General features: G+C 40.1%; 1 protein-coding gene across 3 annotated transcripts in view; it reads right to left on the reverse strand.

The window, feature by feature from the left end:
• Positions 1-22,750, reverse strand: part of EPG5 (ectopic P-granules 5 autophagy tethering factor) — a 112,574-nt gene that overhangs the window by 39,982 nt on the left and 49,842 nt on the right. For all 3 annotated transcript variants that reach the window (XM_049900030.1, XM_049900029.1, XM_049900031.1), the window contains 7 exons: positions 19,420-19,542; positions 18,332-18,498; positions 16,839-17,060; positions 14,880-15,003; positions 10,258-10,402; positions 6,154-6,325; positions 4,624-4,786 (listed from right to left, as the gene is read on the reverse strand). In XM_049900030.1, the coding sequence (XP_049755987.1) occupies positions 4,624-4,786; positions 6,154-6,325; positions 10,258-10,402; positions 14,880-15,003; positions 16,839-17,060; positions 18,332-18,498; positions 19,420-19,542 (1,116 nt within the window). The remainder of the gene's footprint in view (positions 1-4,623; positions 4,787-6,153; positions 6,326-10,257; positions 10,403-14,879; positions 15,004-16,838; positions 17,061-18,331; positions 18,499-19,419; positions 19,543-22,750) is intronic.

The following is a 22,750-nucleotide window of genomic DNA, read 5'->3' on the forward strand; positions in this document are numbered from 1 at the left end:
ACTCTGTCCTCTAGGGTTGCTACGAGTCGGAATCGACTCAACGGCAGTGGGTTTGGTTTTGGTTTACTATATGTCAGGAAGTATCTGGATATACAAGTATACAGATAAATAAGGATGGCAGCAGTATTCCCAAGGAGCTCACAGTCTGGCAGGAAAAAAACAGCAAGTGACTACAACAGCACTTATACACAAGGGAATATCTCAACCTGACTGGTGGAGTGAGGAGAGACCTCAAGAAGAGGTATCACTCTTAACCAAGCATTGAAGGATGAACTGAGCTCAGAAATGGGTGAGGGGTGAACAAGAAACAGTATACATATACAGCTGAAGGTAAGACTGTACAAACTGTGTTTGGAGAAAGAAAAAAGTCTGAAGTGTATAGAAAATAGAACATTTGGGGAGTGTGAGTGGGGGTAAAGAATGATGCTAGAAAAAGATCAATAACAGATTATGAAGGACCCTAAAAAGTCATATTCCTTTTAGATACTGGGGAGAGAATTTTGGTTTTAGGGGTAGTTCAGAGACGAAGTGATATGGCCTACTGTGAGACAATAACAATGGAAACAAAGAGAAAGGAATGAATTTAAAGCCATTTCAAAGGCAGAACCAAGATGACCTGGAAAGCCATGAGACAAGAAGTATGGAGGTGGGGCGGGGTATGTGGAAAAGATGACACTGATGCCCAGGTCTCCAGTTTGGGAGATGGGATAGATGAGAACTGCAGAAGGAACAGGTGTGGAGGATAAAGAAGAAATTAGTGGGAGACCTATGGAGTTTATTATAGAACATCTTAGTAGAATGAAGCTATGAATTTTCCAGAAAAAAAGTTTTACATACACTTTCAGGGGCTTCACTGACCCCATGAATACCATTCACAGACCCCAGGTGAAGAGCTCCAGCACAGATGGTAGGTGAAAGCTGACTATGTCACAATGAAGAAGGGAGTCAAGAGTTACCACCACGCACTGAGTAGAGGAAGAGAAACCCTGGAAGGAAACTGAGAAATGGTTAGAGATGCATGGGGACTAGACGAGATCTCAGGAAGTTCAGCATCGCTAAATGATAAAAAGATACTAATAAGCAGGATCAAAACTACTAGATATGGCCCTGAGGTGGTCACTGGACACGTGTACACAGAGAGGCGACCATTTTATGTGTAAGTATACCACAACTCACCTTTTGCAGGACATTCTCTGTGGTATTTCCCCAGTAACAGTTTCATGATAAGCCACAAACACTCAGAAACCACCCTCTTTACCCCCCTGACAAACATCTTTCTTCCCAAAACTAAAGGTATCCAAAACCAAAGTCATCTATTTATGATGGCTTCAGATTCAAGTACAATCTTTGGCCAAAAATCTGAGTAAAACTGACTGACTTGCATAGATAATGCCCAAACTTCACAGCAGCTAGTTTCAACTTCCCTTTACCTTGCTCTAAGCTATTGAATAGCCAAAAACTAACTTCATATTCAATTCCTAGAAGGATCAAACAGCAATTACTGCCCAGCACAGCACTAAAGGAGGCCTGGTGGCACAATGGTTAAATACTTGTGTGCTAACTGAAAAGTTGATGGTTTGAACCCACCAGCAGCTCCACAGGAGAAAAGACCTGGCAATCTGCTCCATAAAGATTACAGCTAGGAAATCCCATGGGGCACTTCTACTCTGTCACATAGGGTTGCTATAATCAGAACTGACCTGACAGCATAGAACATGTAGCCTTCCAGGGAAATTCTACTTAAGTCACAGACTACAGGAGCTGCTCACTGTCTTTACATTTTTAATTCCCCTGGCACATCTGCATAATCAGGCAGAATAATGGCTGTAGTGGATACTGCTGTTGACACTGATGCTTCTAGGAGCCATCGGCAGGGGTTCTCAAGCTGCAGGATCTTCCCAAGCAGAAGTAGAAGCCAGGGCACTGGGCAGACAAGTGAGGCCAGCAGAAAATTAAAAACTGTTTTAAGAAAACTTGGATATTTCTAATCAGTAGCAGTTAAAGCCACAAAACACAGCTAGTATTCAAATTCTTTAGGCTTCTATAAAAAAGCTTCTCCTTTTTCTTCCTCTGTTCCTTCTTATGTTTTTATTTCTCTTCTTTCTTCAAGCAATATTAGCATCTACCAATTTTTCTTCTGAGAAAAGAAAGCACAAATATTTTGCTTGCCCGTAACAACAAAATCTAAGCCATATTCACCACAGTCCTTATCTTAAAACATCTTTTCACTCTCCCTCCAATTAAAGTGAGTTTGAAGGTATTTTAGGAAAACTAGACCTTTTTATTTCAAAATTAATAAAGCAAAAAATTATAGGACAAATTTCAATTCAACAGTTCAAATACTTAGGATTCCTCTTCCTGAAAAAGAGAAGAGACAAGTCACTGGCAGGCTTGTAGCTAAAGTACCCTGGTCTGCGTGGTGGTATTTTCCACTGCCAGGTCCTGAGAGTTAACAGAAGACCTGTTCTTTGACTAGGGTGGCAAATATTTACAACTCTTCACAGAGCAAGCTAGCAGCCAGAATTGGAAAAACATTTCTTTGTATGTATCTCACCAGTCACTTATAAAAATGCATCTTAGGAGAATTCCCTTCTTTACATAGAGTTAACAACCTGGCAAAGATACGTAGTTTCAAAATATGGAAAAATACTGTTGTTTGTAAAAACACAGATTGGTAATAAGACATTCCTTTTTTATTAGGACCAGATACATTTTCAGCTTTTTTTTTGCCACCAACTTGAACTCAATCTTAAGCTGGCAAACTATTTTTCCAGCTTTATTACTTTATAAGACATTCCTTCTCTATTATGACTGGATACATTTTCAGCTTTTTTGCCACCAACTTGAACTTCACCTTAAGTTGGCAAAATATTCTTCTAGCTTTATTACTTTAGCAAGCGGTCTTTCTTAAAAAACCTCTACCCTGATCTTACTAAAGCATTAGTAAGTGGGGGAAGAAATACCAATAAGGAAATAAACTTCATAAAGCACCTTGCCAAAGATATTTTCTCAATGTTTAAGAGTCTGCATGTTTCCAGTAAAATGCAGGAAAATAAGATGGATTCATCTTGACTTCCAGGTCAACTCCTTAAGTGGAAAATACATACAACTTTAGATACATAGAACTATGTTGGAAAAATCAGAGATAAATGTTGAAGTTAATTAAAAAGATAAGAAGTATAAAAGATTATTTCAGAGAAGAAATTTAGAGAAAACAGTCTCCCGAGAAGACTGATGAATGCGTTAAAAAAAAAAAAAAAAAAAACTAGTGCCATCGCATTAGAACAGTTAAAATGTGAATTAGCAAAAAAGTAAGGCAAACACTTGAAAGACAAGCAGGAGTCAGTAAAATAAAGTCCCCTCAATTTCAAAAATGGAGCCCTGGCAGTGTAGTGGTTCAGAGCTCGGCTGCTAACCAAATGGTCTGCAGTTCAAATCCACCAGGTGCTCCTTAGAAACCCTATGGGGCAGTTCTACTCTGTCCTACAAGGTTGCTATGAGTCGGAATTGACTCGACAGCACCTAACAACAACAACAATTTCAAAAAGAGAACAAAAAAGAAGAGCCCTTTCTGTGAGCGTAGTCAGACAACAGATAGTGCTCATCTCCAAGCAGTTCCTTCCCTACTCAGGGAACACTGAGCTCACTGGAGAAAGAGGAAAGTGCTGTGATAAAGGAGCACAAGCTCTGGGGCCAGCCTGCCTGGGCTTCACCTGGATCCGCTACTCACTGGCCACGTTACCTTAGGTTTATAACTTAACCTCTCCATGCTTCTATTTATTTCCTCATCTGGAAAATGAAGACAATGATAACACCCACCTCATAAGGCTGTTGTGACAATAAAATAACTTATAGAAGTGTTTAGACAGTGCCTGGCATATAGTAAGTGCTATGAAGTGTTAGCTAAAGCTAGGCTTCCATCCTGAAGTCCTCACGAGACCGCGCTTCCTACTCTTGCCTATATTTCCAGCTCAAGAAGGTCTCTCTGAGAAGCGGATGAATTTTTAAGTATATTGTTGCACATCCCTCCTTTTGTCTCTTGGCAAGCTATACCCAACTGATTCTGCATTCCACATGTCCTTCACATGTTCATCTTCAGCAGCTCCCCACTGTAATCATCCCATGTAATCGTCCACACCAACCTTTGCAACAGCATTCCTGAAAACAATTTTAAATAGACTGGTCTACTCACTAACCCCTAGATGACATCATGACGACTCCATCCCCACATTCCTTCTAACTGAATCCAAACTACCATCACCCAACTCTTGGAAGGATCAGTTTAAGTGTCTCTAAGAATCTTCTCAATGATTCTGCTTTTCTTTGTATTCGTATTTGACTACCTGTCTGTAGGGCTTATCTGGCCCTTATGGAAACACATGATTCTCTGTGTCTTCATTCTCCTAAAAAAATATCAAATATTTTGAGACATGGATCATGTTCTATAGTTTTCTCAATCTTTCTCAATGATATGCCAATATTAGAGAACTGCTCCCATAAAGATTATAGCCTAGAAAACCCTATAAGGCAGTTCTACTCTGTCACATGGGGTTGCTATGACTCAAAGCTGACTTGACTGCACACAACAACAATAACAACATGAAGAAATTTACACAAGCTTACTTGAACTGTTATAACTGCTGCTCCTTGGCACTTCTTACCACTACTGCCTCTACACTCCACATGTAGTGTGATCTGTTCTTCTCGATTAACATACTGCTTGGGCATTGTGTCCAACAGCTCACTATCCAGGGCAACCTGCTGAGATTCTCGAAGAGCTGCAGCTCTGAAAAACATCATCAGGAAGTAAAAGACTTGGGACAGGTTATATGATAAGTGATAAAGGCTTCCAGTTACCTAGTTATCCTCTACCTGTATTATAGTACAGCAAGACACGAGGATCCCAAAGCAACAAAGGACCAAAGATGTGTGTCCTAAGACTCACTCAAATCCTCCCCGTCAGTCAGGCTAAGAAAGGAAGAAAAAGTCTCATAGAAACGTGGCACAACTTTTGAGCCACAGATGATGATCCATTAAAAATCTGAGTTATATCAATGATATTTTTTAAATGGACCCTTAAATATAGAAGAAATGATCATTCATCCAAATTTAAACACCCTAAAGGGGTGCCTTGCTTGTAAGTGCCAGTGACTTCTTAGGTATTAGCAGTACAAACTGGTATGTCAAGGATGAAGAAAGCTAATTCTGTACATGGTGTCAATACTATTCTAATTGTATTTATTACGTTCATGTGCTCGTGTGTATACACAACACACACACACAATAAATGCCTGAACCAAAAACAGCCAAGAAAGAAAAGGCCAATAAGAGACTGATATACATGGGATTTGCAAGATAAAGCCTCACTCATTTACTGTTAATAACGCAGGCTCCACATACTCTCCTCCTCACAATATCGTAAGTTAGAATCAAAACCTTCAACAGCTGATGTGATCTTAAAACACTTTGTTCAAGTGTGTATGTCAATTTTTAAAAGAATATGGCTTTAAAAAGATATCTCATTATTAATTTTTTTTAAATCATACGTTGAAGTAACTTTTTGGGTATATTAAACCCAAAAAAAAACCCAAACCCACTGCCATCAAGTCAATTCCGACTTATAGTACAGCGACCCTATAGGACAGAGTAGAACTGCCCCATAGAGTTTCCAAGGAGCGCCTGGCAGATCTGAACTGCCAACCTCTTGGTTAGCAGCTGTAGCACTTAACCACTACGCCACCAGGGTTTCCTTGGATATATTAGGTTATATAAAATATAGTTTAGAAATTAAAAAGAAAAGAGAATATGGCTTTGGAGAGCAAAGCTGTGACCAAAAACAGTAAATCTCATTTTGTATGCTTTTAACATCATCTTTCCATCAGCAGGTTTCGTCAGGGGAAGCACGAGAAAAAATTAGTTGGCACTGATGACACACAGAAATGTCACCCCAGGAAACACGTAAAACTTATAGTCCATAAGAACACCACATTATTTCTATGTGAAAGTAAAACACTTGTCACAACTCGGTTAAACAAGTGTCTGGGCCAGTGTGGTCAAATTATCCTAATGAGGAAGCCATTCTAGGTACTAAATCATCGAAGCTGTCAAAGCAACAAGCATGAAGGCATGATCTTTGAGGCCTCCTGGTCTTACCTGGCCTGCTGTTGCAGCAGGTTCAGGTCCGTACGCACGAGCTGGGTGGCATCCTTCTGACTCAGTAGCGCAGCTGAGGAAATCACCGGGACGGGAGGTCTCATTGGGTGCAGAGCAAGGGAAGGATGGGGAAGCTCATGTTTTCGCAAGTTACCTAAAACCCTTTCTTTAGCTGAAAGAAAAGACAAGTCATACTTATTGAGTAATGGGCACTAATGGGTATTAATGTTCTAATGGGTACAAAGCCCTGGCCTGTTGCTTTCATAAAGAACGCTGGAGAGCTACAGAATAGTTACTTAAACTACAAGAGGCCTAAACAAACAAAATCATTATCTTCCATTACTTAGAAGTTTTTAGGGCATACCCACAAAGCTAAATAATTTCCCATTGGGAGCTAGGAGCATGGTAACACGTGGTATAATTAAACAGATCCCTACTCTCAAAACGTTTACAGTTGAATGATGGTTAAAGAGCTAAAGCTCATGATCTTGAATTACTACACTAGATTGCTTTGCATGACATGCTAAGAAGTTTAGCATCGATATTGGTGTAAAGGAGATGCAGTGAGCTCTAAGCAAGCTTGAAAAAGATGGCGGCTATCATCTGGATGATGGATTGGGAGAAAGAGGTCTGAGGGAAGGTAGGTAGCCCAGTTAAGAGATTAATACAGTTATTCAGACATACTTCACAGGAATGAAAGGAATGGGCATTATGGAACAAAGCTGAGTGAAAAATAAAACACAGGAGGACTGGGAGTAGTACAGTTAAAATGAATGAAAACACGGGTATAAACTCCTACAGCACTTGAACTTACACAATCATACAGTAATTCATTCACTCAACAAATGACTTATGGAGTTCAAATAAGACATAGAGCATCATAGCAACACAGATGCAGACCACAGAACTTTGCACTAGATTTGCACAAGGGCTCATACTGGTCAACCCAATTAAAATGTTATATATCTCTATACCTTGTACAGAGCTGAACACACAGTAGATGTCCAATAAATTCCTATTTTCCCTCCCTCTCCTCACCACACTACACACATATCACCCATCAGGTGGAAACTGAAGAAAACTGCAGCTATATCTCCAATTCTTTTCAATAGTGGGATAGCAGAGGGAGAGGTCAAGGGCATTCCAAGTCAGCAGGTCAACAAGCACTTAAGGGACTCCTTTGAATTTCCAATTTCATTCCAGAGGTAGCATTCAATTTCCTATTCTTGTTGAGAAAAATTAGAGAAAATTTAAGAGTCATGACTTTACTTGGCATAAGAAGACCTGCATTGTTTACACCCCAAACAGATGGAACTAAACATTCCAAACAGGTCAAGCACAGCACTGAGCCTCACAGCTGGTGTTTTTCCACTAGCAGTACCATACTTCGCACAAGATGCAACAAGGCTGAAGAGTCCTCCCTGGGATGAGACTCGTGACTACTGTGTATGTTAATGCTTCTTTCAAGCAGCATGCAGGCCACAACACTGAAGGAAAACTGAGGTCTCTTTATCAAGCCCAATATAAAAATCAAGAATAATGTTTTAAATACAAAATAAAAGATAGAAATTTAGATTCAGAGCATATTTGCCTGTAATCACCACTCTGGACCACAACTGACCCTAAAATTATGAAGCCCAACAAAGCAAATTTAATTCAACAAAAAGAACCTGGGTCACAAGTGTGCAATACTTGTGAAGTACTGGTTAAATTTTCCCTACGACCACAACCACAAGTTCAGTTGTTTCAGGTAATCATTACCTAGCCTGCTATCATCTGAAAAAATTTGAAACTTATTATTCAAAAATATAGGTCTTAATTTCGTTTAGAATTGCAACCTGTGTTATCACCAAAAACAAAGAGTAGGAAGGATAATAACCTGGTTAAAAGCAGGGTCTCCAGAGGCAGACAGCTCTGCCACCTACCAGTTGTGCGACTTGGTTGAGTTAACTAGCTACCTTACATCTCAACTCCTTCTCTACTCCTCATTATTCCCATTATCTAATGGAATAACTTTCATAGGGTGACTGTGAGAACTCAGTTAATGCCTATAAAGTGCTGGGACAATGCCCAGAATAAGCTGAGGGCTTAATAAATCACTAGCCTAACTCCGGAGAAAATAATTACCCTACTAGGGCAGTGTTAGGGCAACGTGAAAGCACCGCAGAGAGAAGACATGGGCAGAGGAGCATTCAACAGTTTCGAGATCTATCAACACATTTCTTCTTCTCATTTAACAAACTTTCAGAAATAGAAAATGAGAATCTATGTGGTTTGTGGGCAACTTTTATTTCCCTCTTTATACTTTCCTATATTGTTAATTTTTTTTTCAATGAGCACATACAGCTTTCATAATGAGAAAAAAAAAAATTATTTCAAGGAAAAAAAGAGAAAAGAGAGGTGTTGGAGGGAGACATCTGAGAGCAGACTGCTGCACCTTTATTTTACGGATGACTGAACTGAAGCCCAGAAAGGTTCTTATTTTCCTCTGATCACATAGCTATCTCACTGGCTAGTGGCAGAGGTAGAACAAGAAGGTATTTTTACCTTTCCCTGAATCTCTTTAGTGCTCTATTGCACTACATAATTCAATATTTGGTCAACAATTATGTATTTACAGTTTCATGATGTGTTCTGCATTTTTTAAATATATTCAGTAATTAATATTAAAAGATTATCCTGAATATTATTTTCTATTATTTTTTTGTTCAAAAGTACATCAGCAGCTTTGCAGGCTAAATGGACTTTTATAGCCTAGTATACAAAACTAAGGGATAGTTTGTAACACTGCTTCTCTAGAAAAATGCACTGTGAGAAACAACCAATTTAGAAACTCTGGGAATGTGATCCATTTGTATGGTAAGAGTTCCAGGTACAGCGAATACAAGTTTATAAAAGAAAAAAGATAGACTTATGAATTTTAAAACTGGAAATCCAAAATATGCATTTTACACATAGTTCATAAGTCAATTAAAATGTCTCTTTAAAAAATTAACCTTGGGAGAGGGGGTTAGAAGCTGGAGAAATGGACATGAAAAGTGAGAGTGGAGGGAGAGAGCGGGCTGTCTCATTAGGGGGAGAGTAATTGGGAGTATGTAGCAAGGTGTATATAAGTTTTTATGTGAGAGACTGACTTGATTTGTAAACTTTCACTTAAAGCACAATAAAAATTACTAAAAAAAAAAGAAAAAAATTAACCTTGGGAACCCAAGGTCAAGAAGGCAGAGCGCTGACATATCGTGGGATTGTTAACCAATGACATAAAACAGTATGTGTACTATTTAATGAGAAGCTAGTTTGTTCTCTAAACCTTAATTAAAAAAAAAAAAAACTAATAGCTTATAGAAAAAAAAGTATATAAGAGAGGAATTGATGTTACTACTCAATTCTTTGTAGCTAGCACATCAGAAGTTGTGCTCCAAATAAGACTTTTAACTGTATATGGGTGACAATTCAGTACTCAATAACAAATACATACTCTGTGTCAGTTTTTGTTACAATTCAAAACTACTTTAGAATAAATTTTCAACATGACAGAAAAAAATTAACCATGAAAAACAACAAGATAAATAAAATTAGAAAATAAAGATAAACCATGAACATACTTGGCGACTTTCTTTTCAGCTAGGTACAGCCATGTGCCTCAGTTTGGGACAATGAGATGTAATAAGAAAGTCTTTGAGGGCCTTCTTAAAAGAGTCCTTAAAAGGAGGAGACTCCCTTGCCTGCTGACTGGACCGCAGCGTGTCGGCTTCAGCTTAGGCAGCCATCTTGGATGGTAAGTGGATGCCTCGTGTGATAATAGTGGCACAGCAAGATAGGAGGAGCAGGGGTCCTTAAAGCTTGAAGGGGTCATGAATCTACCCTATTACCCTGAACTGCCTGCCTCCAGACTTACTTTATGTGAGAAAAAACAAATTCCTGTTTCTTTAAGCCATTATGTTTTGGAGTTTTCTCTCTCTCAGCCTAACCTATGTGATAGGCTAACAATGAATTCCTAAAAAAGCAATCCTCGCTGAAGGATAGATCGTATAAACCTTAACCCTCGAAGGCTCTGATTCAATCATTTACTCACTCAAGGGGGCGGATGCTCACATGACTCACCCAACAAAGGATCGGTGAAGTCCAGCTGCACTGACAAACTGCAGGGCGGGGAATGGGACTCAAGCTTGGTCTGGGTCCACAGACCAACAGCTTCCTGAAACTCGTGATGAATGCGCTCCATGTTCAAATACTCCATCCACAGATCCTAGAATGGAACCACAGTACTTTTAACTTTGACAGATGAATCCTATAAAGCTTCACGTTTAACTACAAAGTGATCAGCAAGTTTCAGCACGACATGGTTCACGCCAATCTCTCCAACATTAGAATAAATCGCATTTAAAATGGCCACCTGGCAGCAGTCTCAAAACTTTTTTCATTGTGCACCACAATCAGAAAAAATAATTTTAAGAGCCCCACTATATGTACATTTATAAATTACATACATACACTACTGAGCTAAGAAATTATGTGCATTTTAAGACAGGTAAAAAACAGAAATGTTTAAAAGGGTGAGATAAAAAATAAATATGCTGGAAATAATTGAACCTGGACTGGATCAAGCTTCTAGATCCAAATACCAAGTTACAGGAAATACAGAGAATAGAAAAACATGCTAAACTACATCTTGAAGGTGTAATCAGCAAAAATCCAGAATATGGGGAAACTCTATAGACAAACTACCCAGTTTCTTCAACAAATAAATTTTAAGCAGGGAAGGGGTGAGGGGAAGACTTAGGGATTCAATAGACATATCAACCAATCAAAAAATGTGGTTCCTGATGGAAACAAACTGTAAAAATAAATAAAAGCTTTTATGACATTTATGTGACAAATGCAAATTTGAACACTGACTAGATATTTGTTTTTGTGGGATTTTTTTAGTAATATTTTATTGTTTTCGATGCAAGTTTACACAGATATTAGGTTCCCATTTAACAATTTCTACACAAATTATCCAGAGCCCTGGTGGTACAGTGGTTAAGAGCTCAGCTGCTAATCAAAAGGTTGGCAGTTCGAATCCACCAGTTGCTCCTTGGAAACCCTATGTGGCAGTTCTACTCTGTTCCATAAGGTTGCTCTGAGTCGGAATCAACTCGATGGCAACAGGTTTAACGGATGTACACAAATTATCCAGTGATAAATATTTGTTATTAAGAAATAACTATTAATAGTTTTCAGATGTAAATGTTATTGGTCTTTTTTAGTACTTATCTTGGGTTGGAATCAACTTGACGGCAACAGATTTGGGGTTTTTTGGGGCATCTTTAAAAAATACATACTGAAATTTTTATGTATGAAATGGTATGCTCTCTGTAATTAGCTCCAAAATGAGATGGTCAGAGGAGTGGATGAGATATAGATGAAACTAAGCACATAGTACATGGGGGGATAAAGAAGGGAGAAAGGGAGAGTATGTCCATTATACTATTCTACTTTTCTGTATGATTGAGTTTTCATAATAAAAATTTAAATAAAAAAAATACAAGTTGTACTGTTTACTGTCTACACTCCAGAGGGCCGTGTCTAGCATATTCTGAACTATATGTACTTCCTTTTGATGATGGCTATGTATTAGAATGGTGATCCACCTTTAAAGAAAAAATTTCAAATACCACGGAACACTAAAAACTACTTCAATAAGCAGGTGATCAAATATGGACTATGGTTTTGTGGACCATGATTTTCTTTTTTCTGACTTTAACTGTTCTAAAAGCCAAAGGAGTTCCTCTAAACCTATAAACATTCCCAGGCTCTCAATTAGTACACTGCCATGAAGTCCTAAATCATTATTTCCAAACCAGCCATGGCACAAGGATTCCAGACTCAGATGAGGAACTCCAAAGTATAATCCTGATCACAAGCCTGAACCCTATATGCCCCAAACTGTTCAATGTGCTGTACTGGATCCTGCTGTGCACACGCTTCTCCTCAAAGTGTGGTTCCTATGTCACCACTTCTGCTCTGTGCTAAACAACTGGTGACAGAGGCTAACTATCAGAGCGAATACTGAGAATTGATGATGGGTAAGTAAGCAGAGATGTCTCAGAAACCACACAAAGAGAGGACAACCCTGAGCTTAAACTACAGATCAAAAATAAGAGTTGTGCATCAAATGGCAAGCAAAGACTAACTGTAAAGAAAAAAAAAAGCAATTAAATCTGTGGATGCTGGGTGAGCAAGCTAAATCTCAGGAAACCAAGAAAGCTATTATTAGTTTTTTTGTTTTTAAGTGCGGTACAATTTTTAGGAACACTGACCAAGTACGTACTACATGCAAAGCCTTGGATAAGGCCTGGGACGTGAGGTATAAAAAAGAGATGAGTCTGGAACTGCACTCAGAGGATTTCAGGACACCATGACCTCTTACTTTTCTTATTTCTCTGGCACTATATTCTCAGCCTTATTAGTCTGTGCCTTAAATGGTTTTTCCCAGGGTTTCATCTTCAGTCGTCTTCTTAATCTAAATATTCTACCACTATTAAAGCCCCATCTCCTAGGTGCCCTCATTCCTGAGTTCTAGACCTATATATGTCCTCCTCCCCACTCCTGCCCCCAACTCCTTGACAGAGAGCTCTCCTTGAAGTCTTTTAGGCACTTCTTCATCTAGAAGTCCCTATCTCTGTAAACAGCATCTCTAGCTGCCCAAGCTTGAAATTTGGGAGTCCTTAAGTCCTGGTGGTGCAATGCTTAACAGCCCGGCTGCTAATGAAAAGGTTGGCAGTTTGAATCTACCAGCCACTCCCTGGAAACCCTATGGGACAGTTCTACTCTGTCCTATGGTATCACTATGAGATGGAATCAACTCAACAACAATGGGTTTGATTTTTTGGTTTTGTGTTATCTAATCAATCACAAAATCTTACTGACACTTCCTCAATACATTTTTAAAATATCCATTTAATCAGTCACTGCCACTATTTCAACGGCTCTCCAAACAAAAGACTTCAGAATAAAGCCCAAATTCTTTAGAAAGTTATATACGACCCTCAGTAAATGGACCCCTACTTACTTCTCTGGTTTCATCTGCCCCCACAGCTGCTATGCCCCAACCTGCACTTTTCTGAACATGCCATGCTCTCTCTCACCTGCTGTCCTTTGCACGTACTGCTCTTCCTGACCATAACATCCCATCACTTCCCACTGCCGTGCCCTTGCTTTCAATTTGACCAACTTCTACTTGTCCTTCTGCTCAAAGATCCCCACTCTAGCCCCAGTCTGAACCAGGGGCTGTTCCCCTATGTTCCCACAGCACCCTGTGTATTCCACTCCCACAGTCTATCACAAGATGGAATAATTGTTTATTTAGTCCCCCATTTGAAAATAAGATCCTTGAAGGCAGGGGCTTTGTCAGATTTCATTTTGTATCCTTGGTATCAAATACCTGGCACCTAGAAGACACTCAATAAACACTCTTGGGGGAAGGAAAGAAAAGAAGGAAAAAGAGAAAACAGAAAGTCAAAGACTGGAGATGAAATATTACCTAAAAGTGAAGTAGGCTTAAGTATCCAAAGGGTTCAAATTAAAGTCTTTCTAGTCTTAAAAAAAAAAAAAAACACCACCATTGGAGCTGATTCCGATTCACAACGACCCTATAGGACAGAGCAGAACTGCTCCATAGGGTTTCCAACGCTATAATCTTTTGGGAAACAATCTGCCACATCTTTCTCCCATGGAGCAGCTGGTGAGTTCAAACTGACCACCTTTCGGTTAGCAGCCGAGCACCACTGTGCCACCAGGGCTCCTTCTCAAGTCTTAGAGGTTCCTAAATCTCATTCCAATATTGGGGTCAAGGACCAATAGAGTTAAGCCTCTGGGTAAAAGGCACTGAGACAGGAGAGGTATCCTGTATGTGCCAGTCCCCCATCCCTGAAAGTGACTACAGAAGTTTAGAGAAAACATAGACATTTTGGCCTTAGAGATCACAGACATTTTGGGGTTTTAAGGAAAGAGGAGCTCAGGCCATGTAAAGACCAGAATCAAATGGCCCGAGTGGCAGCGGGAACTGTGACACCTGTAAGTTAGACATCTCTGAAGCCAAACAAAGGTGAGCTCCTTATCTTCTCTTTGTAATTATCCTCCTATATAAAGTATGAAACCCACTGCTGTCGAGTTGATTCCAACTCATAGCAGCCTGACAGGACAGAACAGAACTGCCCCATACGGTTTTCAAGGCTATAATCTTTACTGAAGCAGACTTCCACATCTTTCTCCCACAGAGCGGCTAGTGGGTTCGAACAGACAAGCTTTCGGTTAGCAGATGAGTGCTTAATCACTGAATGACTAGGGCTCCTTTATAAAGTATGAGTCCTTACATAAATCCTTACGCTACACTTTTCACGGGAGTAGAGGTGATTGCTTAAAAATGTTCAGTTGCTGACAATTTAAAGTAAGAAAGAATACAAAGAGGCAAAGGAAAGCTCTGTTTGTGAGGTGGCAGAAAGTCCCAGAATGAGCTCCATGCTTTAGGGGAGACAATAGTGGGGCCACAGATTCAAAAGGGAATGTCCCTTTAATACAATGACTTATATACTATATACCCACTGACAAAACCCACAGAAACAATGACCATCTGAATAACCACCCATTTCCATATCAATAAATGGTTTCACTAATAGATTATGAATGTGACCAATTCAAATTTGTCAGACATGTTCAAGAAGACAAAGCTGTAATTTTACCTGCTGATTCTGCATCACTTTTGCTAGCCTGTGAATATCATAATGCTTTGGTAGGGAAGGGATATAAGTATCTCCTTTTTGAAAATTCTCATCTTCTAGCCATAATATATATACATTGAAAAGCCTGAAAGACAAAAACATAATTATATAAAACTTTAAAAGATGTGCAGGCAAATGAAGTTTCTTACATGTCCGGGAACTCTGGCTGCCCTGCATAAAAGTAAAGAAAAGCACACAATACAGAAAATGTTTCCAACAACCACCACAATTCCCAGGGAATTACAATCCAGCAAGGGAGAAAGACGTGTCCCAAATAATTAAAATACCATGCAATAATTGTTAAAGCAAAAAGATATGAAGACAGGACTCTGAGAACTCTATTATTAAAATAGGGTTAAATACAGCATACAGAAAAAATAACTAGAGAAGGTGATTTTAACACAGACCTAGGATCTGAATTGAGAGCTTTTCCTTCCTGAGACAGAGTGAGCCTTAGTGCTTGCAAAAGTTAAAAATAACAGTGAAATAAACACATTTTCTGTCTTTCAGAGAAAATAATGAAAACCATGTTAAATTTATGCACTGGAAGAACCTGATGGCTTTAGGCTCAATGTCAATATCCTGCTCAAGGAATCACAAACAAAACTCCTGGCATGCGTGAACCTGTTCCCATTAAGAAGGAATAGAACAAAGCCAGGTTTAAAAAAAAGCAATTTTCCAGCAAAAACTTTTTTAAACATTTAATAGTTTCTTTTGTTTTTATTTTGTTTAGTTTTTACAAAGAACACACTGCATTTAGCTAAGATCACTGGTATTTTAAGCAGTTGTTTGCAGCAACAGGTCCTAGAGAAGTAATCTACAATACACACATTCCTGTGTGGGGGACCAGGAGATAGGGCATTGCTTTGTTCGATAAAGTGGAAAATTACCTCCTTCACCTCTGAAGCAGTCTGTAGGGACAGAGACACACACGGGTAACCCTTTGAGGCTCTTAAAGGGACTAAAATGGGTAGCTCTCTTTTAGCTTCTGATTCTGTGGGACAGATGGTCACTTTATGAACACACCAAAGGAAGGAGGATTTAAAAGAGGCAGGAGGGAATATCAAAGGTTTTCTTTGCTGATTAAAAATGCTCAAAGAAAAAGGCTTCCCAGTGGTTAAGTCTGATTAAATATGTTTCCCTTCACCCAAGCCAGATAAAGGCAGAAATCATGTTAGAGGCTGAGAAACCATGTTAGAGGCTAAGAGACAGCCCTCAGGGCTTTGCAGTCAGGCAAGCCTAAAGCCGGTGCTGGATGAAAATCCTGGGCTTCCTCACCAAGACAGTTGCCTTCAGGGTTAATTATTAAGAACCATTTTTATTCAGTGTTAATTACTAATAACCGTTTTTATCAAATCTTACTTAAAGACTAATATTTGGTTTATTTAGGGATAGTGTAAAAGGGACCCAAACTTACCTCAGAGTTCTTAACCTTTTAGGGGATGCAAATATCATGCCTAATTTTATAAGCAGCTTTGGGAGATTCCTAAGTACCCCATCATCTCCCCAGGGGATCCATGAATCCTCTAGAGGGTCCATGAGCCCTCTTTTAAGGACCTGCCTTGGTCATTTATTTCCTTTACTGAACTATCCTAGAAGGTTTTAAGAGTTTACTTGCCATGATGAATCATTTGGTTTCCTTCTGTTTTACATAAAGAAATAGAAGAGGATATCAGCCCTCTAATTTATGACCTGTCACTCAGACTCCAGCCATTTGACAGAGGTACATCCAAATTACTGATTCGCTTCTCATGAGGTGCATAAATATTTCAAGATGCAAACCTGTATGAAAGCTATCTTCCATACTCAATCTAACAGGGTTAAGACAGTAATATCTGGCAAATCGTAACACAAATACAGCTCCAGGACAATACCTGCGCTGAAAACAACAACGTAAAGAAGTTAATAACCATGTCTCACCTCACAAGTTCCGTGTGCAGCTCTGGTGATGTGAGGAAACCAGGGGTGCCCGCCTGGCTCTCACATGGCCCTTCACTGCCCTCTGCTGGAACGCGCAGGGCTTTGCTCGCAGCATGGTGGAAGTCGGCCACCTCGGTCAGGCGCCTCTTCATGTCTTTCAACAAATTCATATGAGCAGGGCTTTGAAAAAACTTTCTTCCAATACAACCATCAATGGGTAACCTTAAAAAATACAAACACAGATCTATAACCTTTCGATACATCATACACTTTCTATATGGCACAAAATGGCAGTAAATTAGTCAGTCACTTTACTGTGGCTGTGTGTAACCAAAAAAAAAAAGGCAAAAAAGCTCAGCCTATTGCCTTCAAGTAGATTCCAACTAATGGAGACCTCAAGCATTACAGAGTACAACTGAGCTCCATAGAGTTTTCTTGACTGTAATCTTTACAGAAGCAGATCACCAGGACTTCCTTCCACGGTGCCACTGAGTGGGTTTGAACCACCAACCTTTCAGTTAGTAGCCAAGGGCAAACCATTTCCACCACCCAAGAACCAGTGGCTGTGTATAAACCAAAAAAAAACCCATTGCCATTGAGTCGATTCTGACTTATAGCGACCCTATAGCACAGAGTAGTACTACTCCCATAGGGTTTCCACAGTGAAGGTGAACTGCCAATCTTTTGGTTAGCAGCCACGCTCTTAACCACTACACCACTAGGGCTCCGTGGCTGTGTATATGCAGCATTAAACTAATGCCTATTATTCCTATCTCCAAGGCTCCTGTGAGAGGATCCAACAAGATGATAGGCATGAAACAGTTTAAAAAAAAAAAAGAAAGAATAGCTACACAAAAATCAAGATATTATGAAGAATAGATTAAAGATGATCCCTACTCTTGAAAAGCTTACAATCTGGTAGGAAATTGAAGTGACAAAGAATCAACGTTCATAGTTTCAAAGGAGTAGGTTAAGGAAACGAGGCTGAGCTAGGAACTGAGCTGGGAGCTAGAGAGCACCAGCCGGCTAGTTTCTGGCTGGCTGAAGACCTTCATACCTAGTGGAAATGCTGGACACCCTCAAGCATGGCCCATGGGCTGCCAGACACAGTCTGGTCTTGGTTCATCCCAGCACTACTCAGCACAAGGTCCCCTCACCAGGAGCCCATGACAGTTCTGTGGTTACACAAGCAGCCTCAGTTTGGGGCACTTTCTCTCCCTTTGCATTCCCTGAGGTCCTGTGCTAAACCCTGCCCAGACCACCTGAGGGTCTAATCAGTTCCAGGGTGTTACCTTCTCCATGCCAGTTAAGGTGGAGAGTAAGGAGGGAGCTGACAGAGAGACCTCACACTCCAAAAAGGAGTTAAACAGAGGAGAGGTGAGACTCCTAACACCCTGTCACCAAACAGTGATTCTAACTCACACTGCACAAGAAACTCAACAGTGCAAAGGCAGGAATGGAGTCACAGAAATTTATAATACTGGGCACCATACCCATATTGAGGTCCTGGGCGGTGAAGATACAGGAGGAAGAACTTCTGCCAAATGAGTGGCAGAAGAGGGTGATCAGAAGGCGTGACCAGAGCCTGGTGGGCCCAACGATAAATCAGCAGCCTCTGGAGGGACGGGATGATGGCAAGCTTCAGCTGGGCCTGGGCTTTCTACAAAAGAAGAGGGCTTTGAGCAACCATGACATGAACACAATGGCAAACACAGTCTGTGCTAAGTGATCCAAATGAAATGCTTGAACGTTTTGTAAAGACAAAAAAAGTCACATAAAACTTCAACCCACTACCTAACACTTCCCTGGTAGCAAGAAATGTGACAGCTTTTTTTCTGTCAAAATATTTCACAATCCCCAGAATTGGAATGGGTTCTAGGAGCCACCCAGTCAAACTTCATTTCCAGTCTTGAAATTCTTTCGCATTTAAAATGCTATAGTGCAAGGCAGTAGAATGACAGGGAAAAAAAAAGAAAAGTAAATTTTACTGTCAAACTTTATCAATCTTTTGAAAATTTAGACTTTCAAAGACCTTTTGAGAATGATAAATTCCTTGGCAGGCTCTCAAACCCAAAAGCAAAGTCTATACCATAAAAAAAAAAAATACCATGGGACCCTAAAATAGAAGGTCTTTAGATCTAAAGCCTTATTCCAGTTTTCCTCACACTTTCATAAGACTAAAAGTCAGCTGGGGAGCTTTTAAAAATAAATTCCTGGGTCTCACTCCAGACTCAGAGTCTCAGAAGATGGTCCAAGGATCTGACTTTTAACAGACTCTCCAGGAAATTACGATGCACATGAGACAAGCTGAAACTTGCTTTAAAACGATGGCAATCACCTTCACACAAGAAGTGTGCACACCCTTCAATTACTAGGCTGTGACTCTCATTGTTAAATGAACCTTGGTAAAGAAGTAGACATTGCAACTGTACAGTTTTAAGTACTGGTTTGGTTATTAGGCTTTCCAAACATTCAAAACAAAAGGAAAGAAATCACAGCAGTTCAAAAGCTACAGATGAATCCATCAGCATCAAAGTATAAGCCACCTTCTACCACTCAAATGCAGAACTGCTATTTGCACCTTCAGAGCTTGGTCAGGGGTAAAAGCAGGGTTTATAACCAATTCCCCTTCGACAACTCTTCGGAGCTGGGAGTCTTCTTCAAAGATGGATTCCATGTTCAGTACAGTCCATGCAAACCAGACCTACAATGACACCACACAGAGGAAGGGGAATGAGCAAATAAACTCAGACTGACAAAACACATCCTAATATTCCACAGATGAAAATCTTCTTATCACAGCTCTCTGTTAACAAATATTTACAGCTTCTAAAGTTAGCACTGGTAAAAACACGAATATTTTATAAGCTATCCTCATTCTTCTCACAGATATACATTTAGATAAAACATATCACTGGAAAACGTTAAATTCCTTTTGAAAGATTACTCTGGTAATAAAAGAAGGATGTTCGTTCACTCAGTATTTACTGGGCAGGTTCTGCACGCAGAAGGGACAGGAAGGGGGATCAGACATGGGCCCTGCCCTTAAGAAGTTTTCCATCTAATAGAGAAGACAAGACTAACATATAAGTAACCAAGATGGGAAGTGAGCAGTGGTGAGTACTGAATCAGAGGTGGGAAAACAGTGCCATGGGAAGCTAGAGGAAGGAGAGCAGAATCCCAATAAGTACAGGTAGTCCCTGACTTACAACAGGGTTCCATTCCAACAACTCATTCATAAGTCAGTTCTGACACGTCAAATACTTTTTTTTTTTTTTAGTTTGCATTATTATTGCCTTTTATTATCACCAAAAAACCAAACCAAACCTGTTGCCATCAAGTCGATTCCGACTCATAGTGACCCTACAGGACAGAGTAGAAGTGCCCAATAGTTTCCAAGGAGCGCCTGGCGGATTTGAACTGCCAACCTTTTGGTTAGCAGTTGTAGCACTTAACTACTATGCCACCCAGGTTTCCTTTTATTATCCATATCTTTATAAATCCGATCTTTGTCTATGGGGGTTGAATCATTACATACAAACTTACAGATATATTTTAATACATAAAAAATATACAAATCATAAAGCTTTACTCAGACGATGAAGAAGAACTGGATGACGGTGGCATTTTGTCAGTTGCAGTAATAACTCCACTTCTAGATCATCTGGATTATCCCTGGGAATGGGAGTGGCGTTTCCAGTCAGAAGATCAGTGAGAGTTGTCTATATGGTCCTTTCTTTTCTTCATATAGTTCATGGTAACATCTCACTGCTTCCTATATCTGCCTATCTACTTTAGCAAAGCGATCAGTGTTTGGGTCCGTGTTTTCAAGCAACTGAAGCCCCTCATTTAGTTTAGAAAAAACTTCAGCTAATCTTTCGCTGTAAAATATCTCTCAAAAGAGCCTTTCAACAACTGAAAGATAAGTTCCTCTTCCTCATTATTTCTTCCTTTTTCAGCATTTCTTTCCTCTTCAAAATTGATTAAGTCTTGATCTGTCAATTCCCCTTCTAAATTCAGCATTCTTGCCATATGGACGATTTTTCCGCTGATCTCTTCTATCACGTTATCCTGATGCTTCTTATGGTATGAAATGATGAATAAGATCATGCTACAGGCCCAGGCAGAGAAAGATGTGGCAGTCTGCTTCTGTAAAGATTTATAGCCTTGGAAACCCTATCAGGCAGTTCTACTCTGTCCTATATAGGGGCACTGTGAGTCAAAATCTACTCCATAGAAATGGGTAATAGGCCTGGGCTACAAAGAAGTCAGGGTCAGTGTCAGAAATGAAGTTGGAGTATTAACGGCCGTCAGGATTGTGCAGAATTCAATTGCCATATGCCATTAAGTTCAACATTGTTCAGCTTTCTGTTAATGACTCCCAGCACCAATACTGACATCACTGAAAACCAGGCCATAGCCTGCTATTCGGCAGTGTTTTAAACAGTAAATCATAAAACTGAATACCTGCGAGAGAATATCTGAGAATCACAACATTGGCAAATTATGCGTTGTAACATTTTATGTAGCAGGACTTCTAACTGGTTTGAACCAGTTCGGTCAGGGCTGGCAAAGCATAACAGCAACAGACTAGAAGTTTTACGATTTGGCAGATACAGCACTGAGAAAAATTACGGGTCAAAGCCCTGGAATGGGAGACTCGGAAGAGGCATAATGAGCCCTTTCAGGAGCCTGATGTGTGAGACTGGATTGTTGGCAGGGCTGTCGAAAGCATCACACAAAGCAGCTCAGCTGGCAGCCATCTTTGAGCAGGGCGCCACCATCTTTGAGTGGGGCACACTGCTTGCAACTGTGCTCAAAATCTAAGGGCAAGAGATTCAGCTGCTATGCAATGTATATGTTGCCCTTGTTCTCTAATAGGGAGATTAAATTTCTAGCAGAGCTTCAACTGGTAATTTTTTCCATTCCGGTTATCTTTCCAGTTCACCGTAACTTTAAAAATTCAGGTCCACAGAAGAACTAGACGGTGCCCGGCTACAACCGATTGCTGCCCTGACAGGGAACACAACAGAGAACCCCTGAGGGAGCAGGAGAGCAGTGGGATGCAGACCCCAAATTCTCATAAGACCAGACTTAATGGTCTGACTGAGACTGGAAGGACCCTGCTGGTCATGGCCCCCAGACCTTCTGTTGCCCCAGGACAGGAACCACTCCCGAAGCTAACTCTTCAGACATGGATTGGATTGGACAATGGGTTGGAGAGGGATGCTGGTGAGCAATGAGCTTCTTGGATCAGGTGGACACTTGAGACTATGTTGGCATCTCCTGCCTGGAGGGGAGATGAGAGGTGGAGGGTGTTAGAAGCTGGCGAAGTGGACACGAAAAGAGAGAGTGGAGGGAGAGAGCGGACTGTCTCATTAGGGGGCGAGTAACTGGGAGTATGTAGTAAGGTGTATATGGGTTTTTGTGTGAGAGACTGACTTGATTTGTAAACTTTCACTTAAAGCACAATAAAAATTATGAGAAAAAAAAAAAATTCAGGTCTATTCCAGTGACACTTCCTCAGCCATGACTGAACTGGGCAGAACTGATTCAAGGCCCTAGTGTATAGTACATATTACTAATGATAAGACATACCAAAAAAAAGGAGTCATGAGTGCAGTTCATAGTAACTCGAATACATCATAAGTTGAGGACTACCTATGTATCCAATAAGGCTCTATTAGAGACTAGAGGGAGAGTCATGCGTGGTAAGGGAATCAGCCAGGCAAAGGCAAAGAGGAGAAAAGCCAGGGAATTTGGGTCAGCTGGATCACACAAGATATGAGGAAGAGCAGCAGGTAAGACTGTGAAGGCAGGATGAAGGATGTTATTACCTGTTTAAGTAACGAAATGGAGACTTACTAATTCACACAAAGTCAAGAGGTGATAAATAATAATGAAACCAATGC

Source organism: Elephas maximus, chromosome 11, assembly GCF_024166365.1.
Source record: "Elephas maximus indicus isolate mEleMax1 chromosome 11, mEleMax1 primary haplotype, whole genome shotgun sequence".
NCBI classification, from domain to species: Eukaryota; Metazoa; Chordata; class Mammalia; order Proboscidea; family Elephantidae; genus Elephas; species Elephas maximus.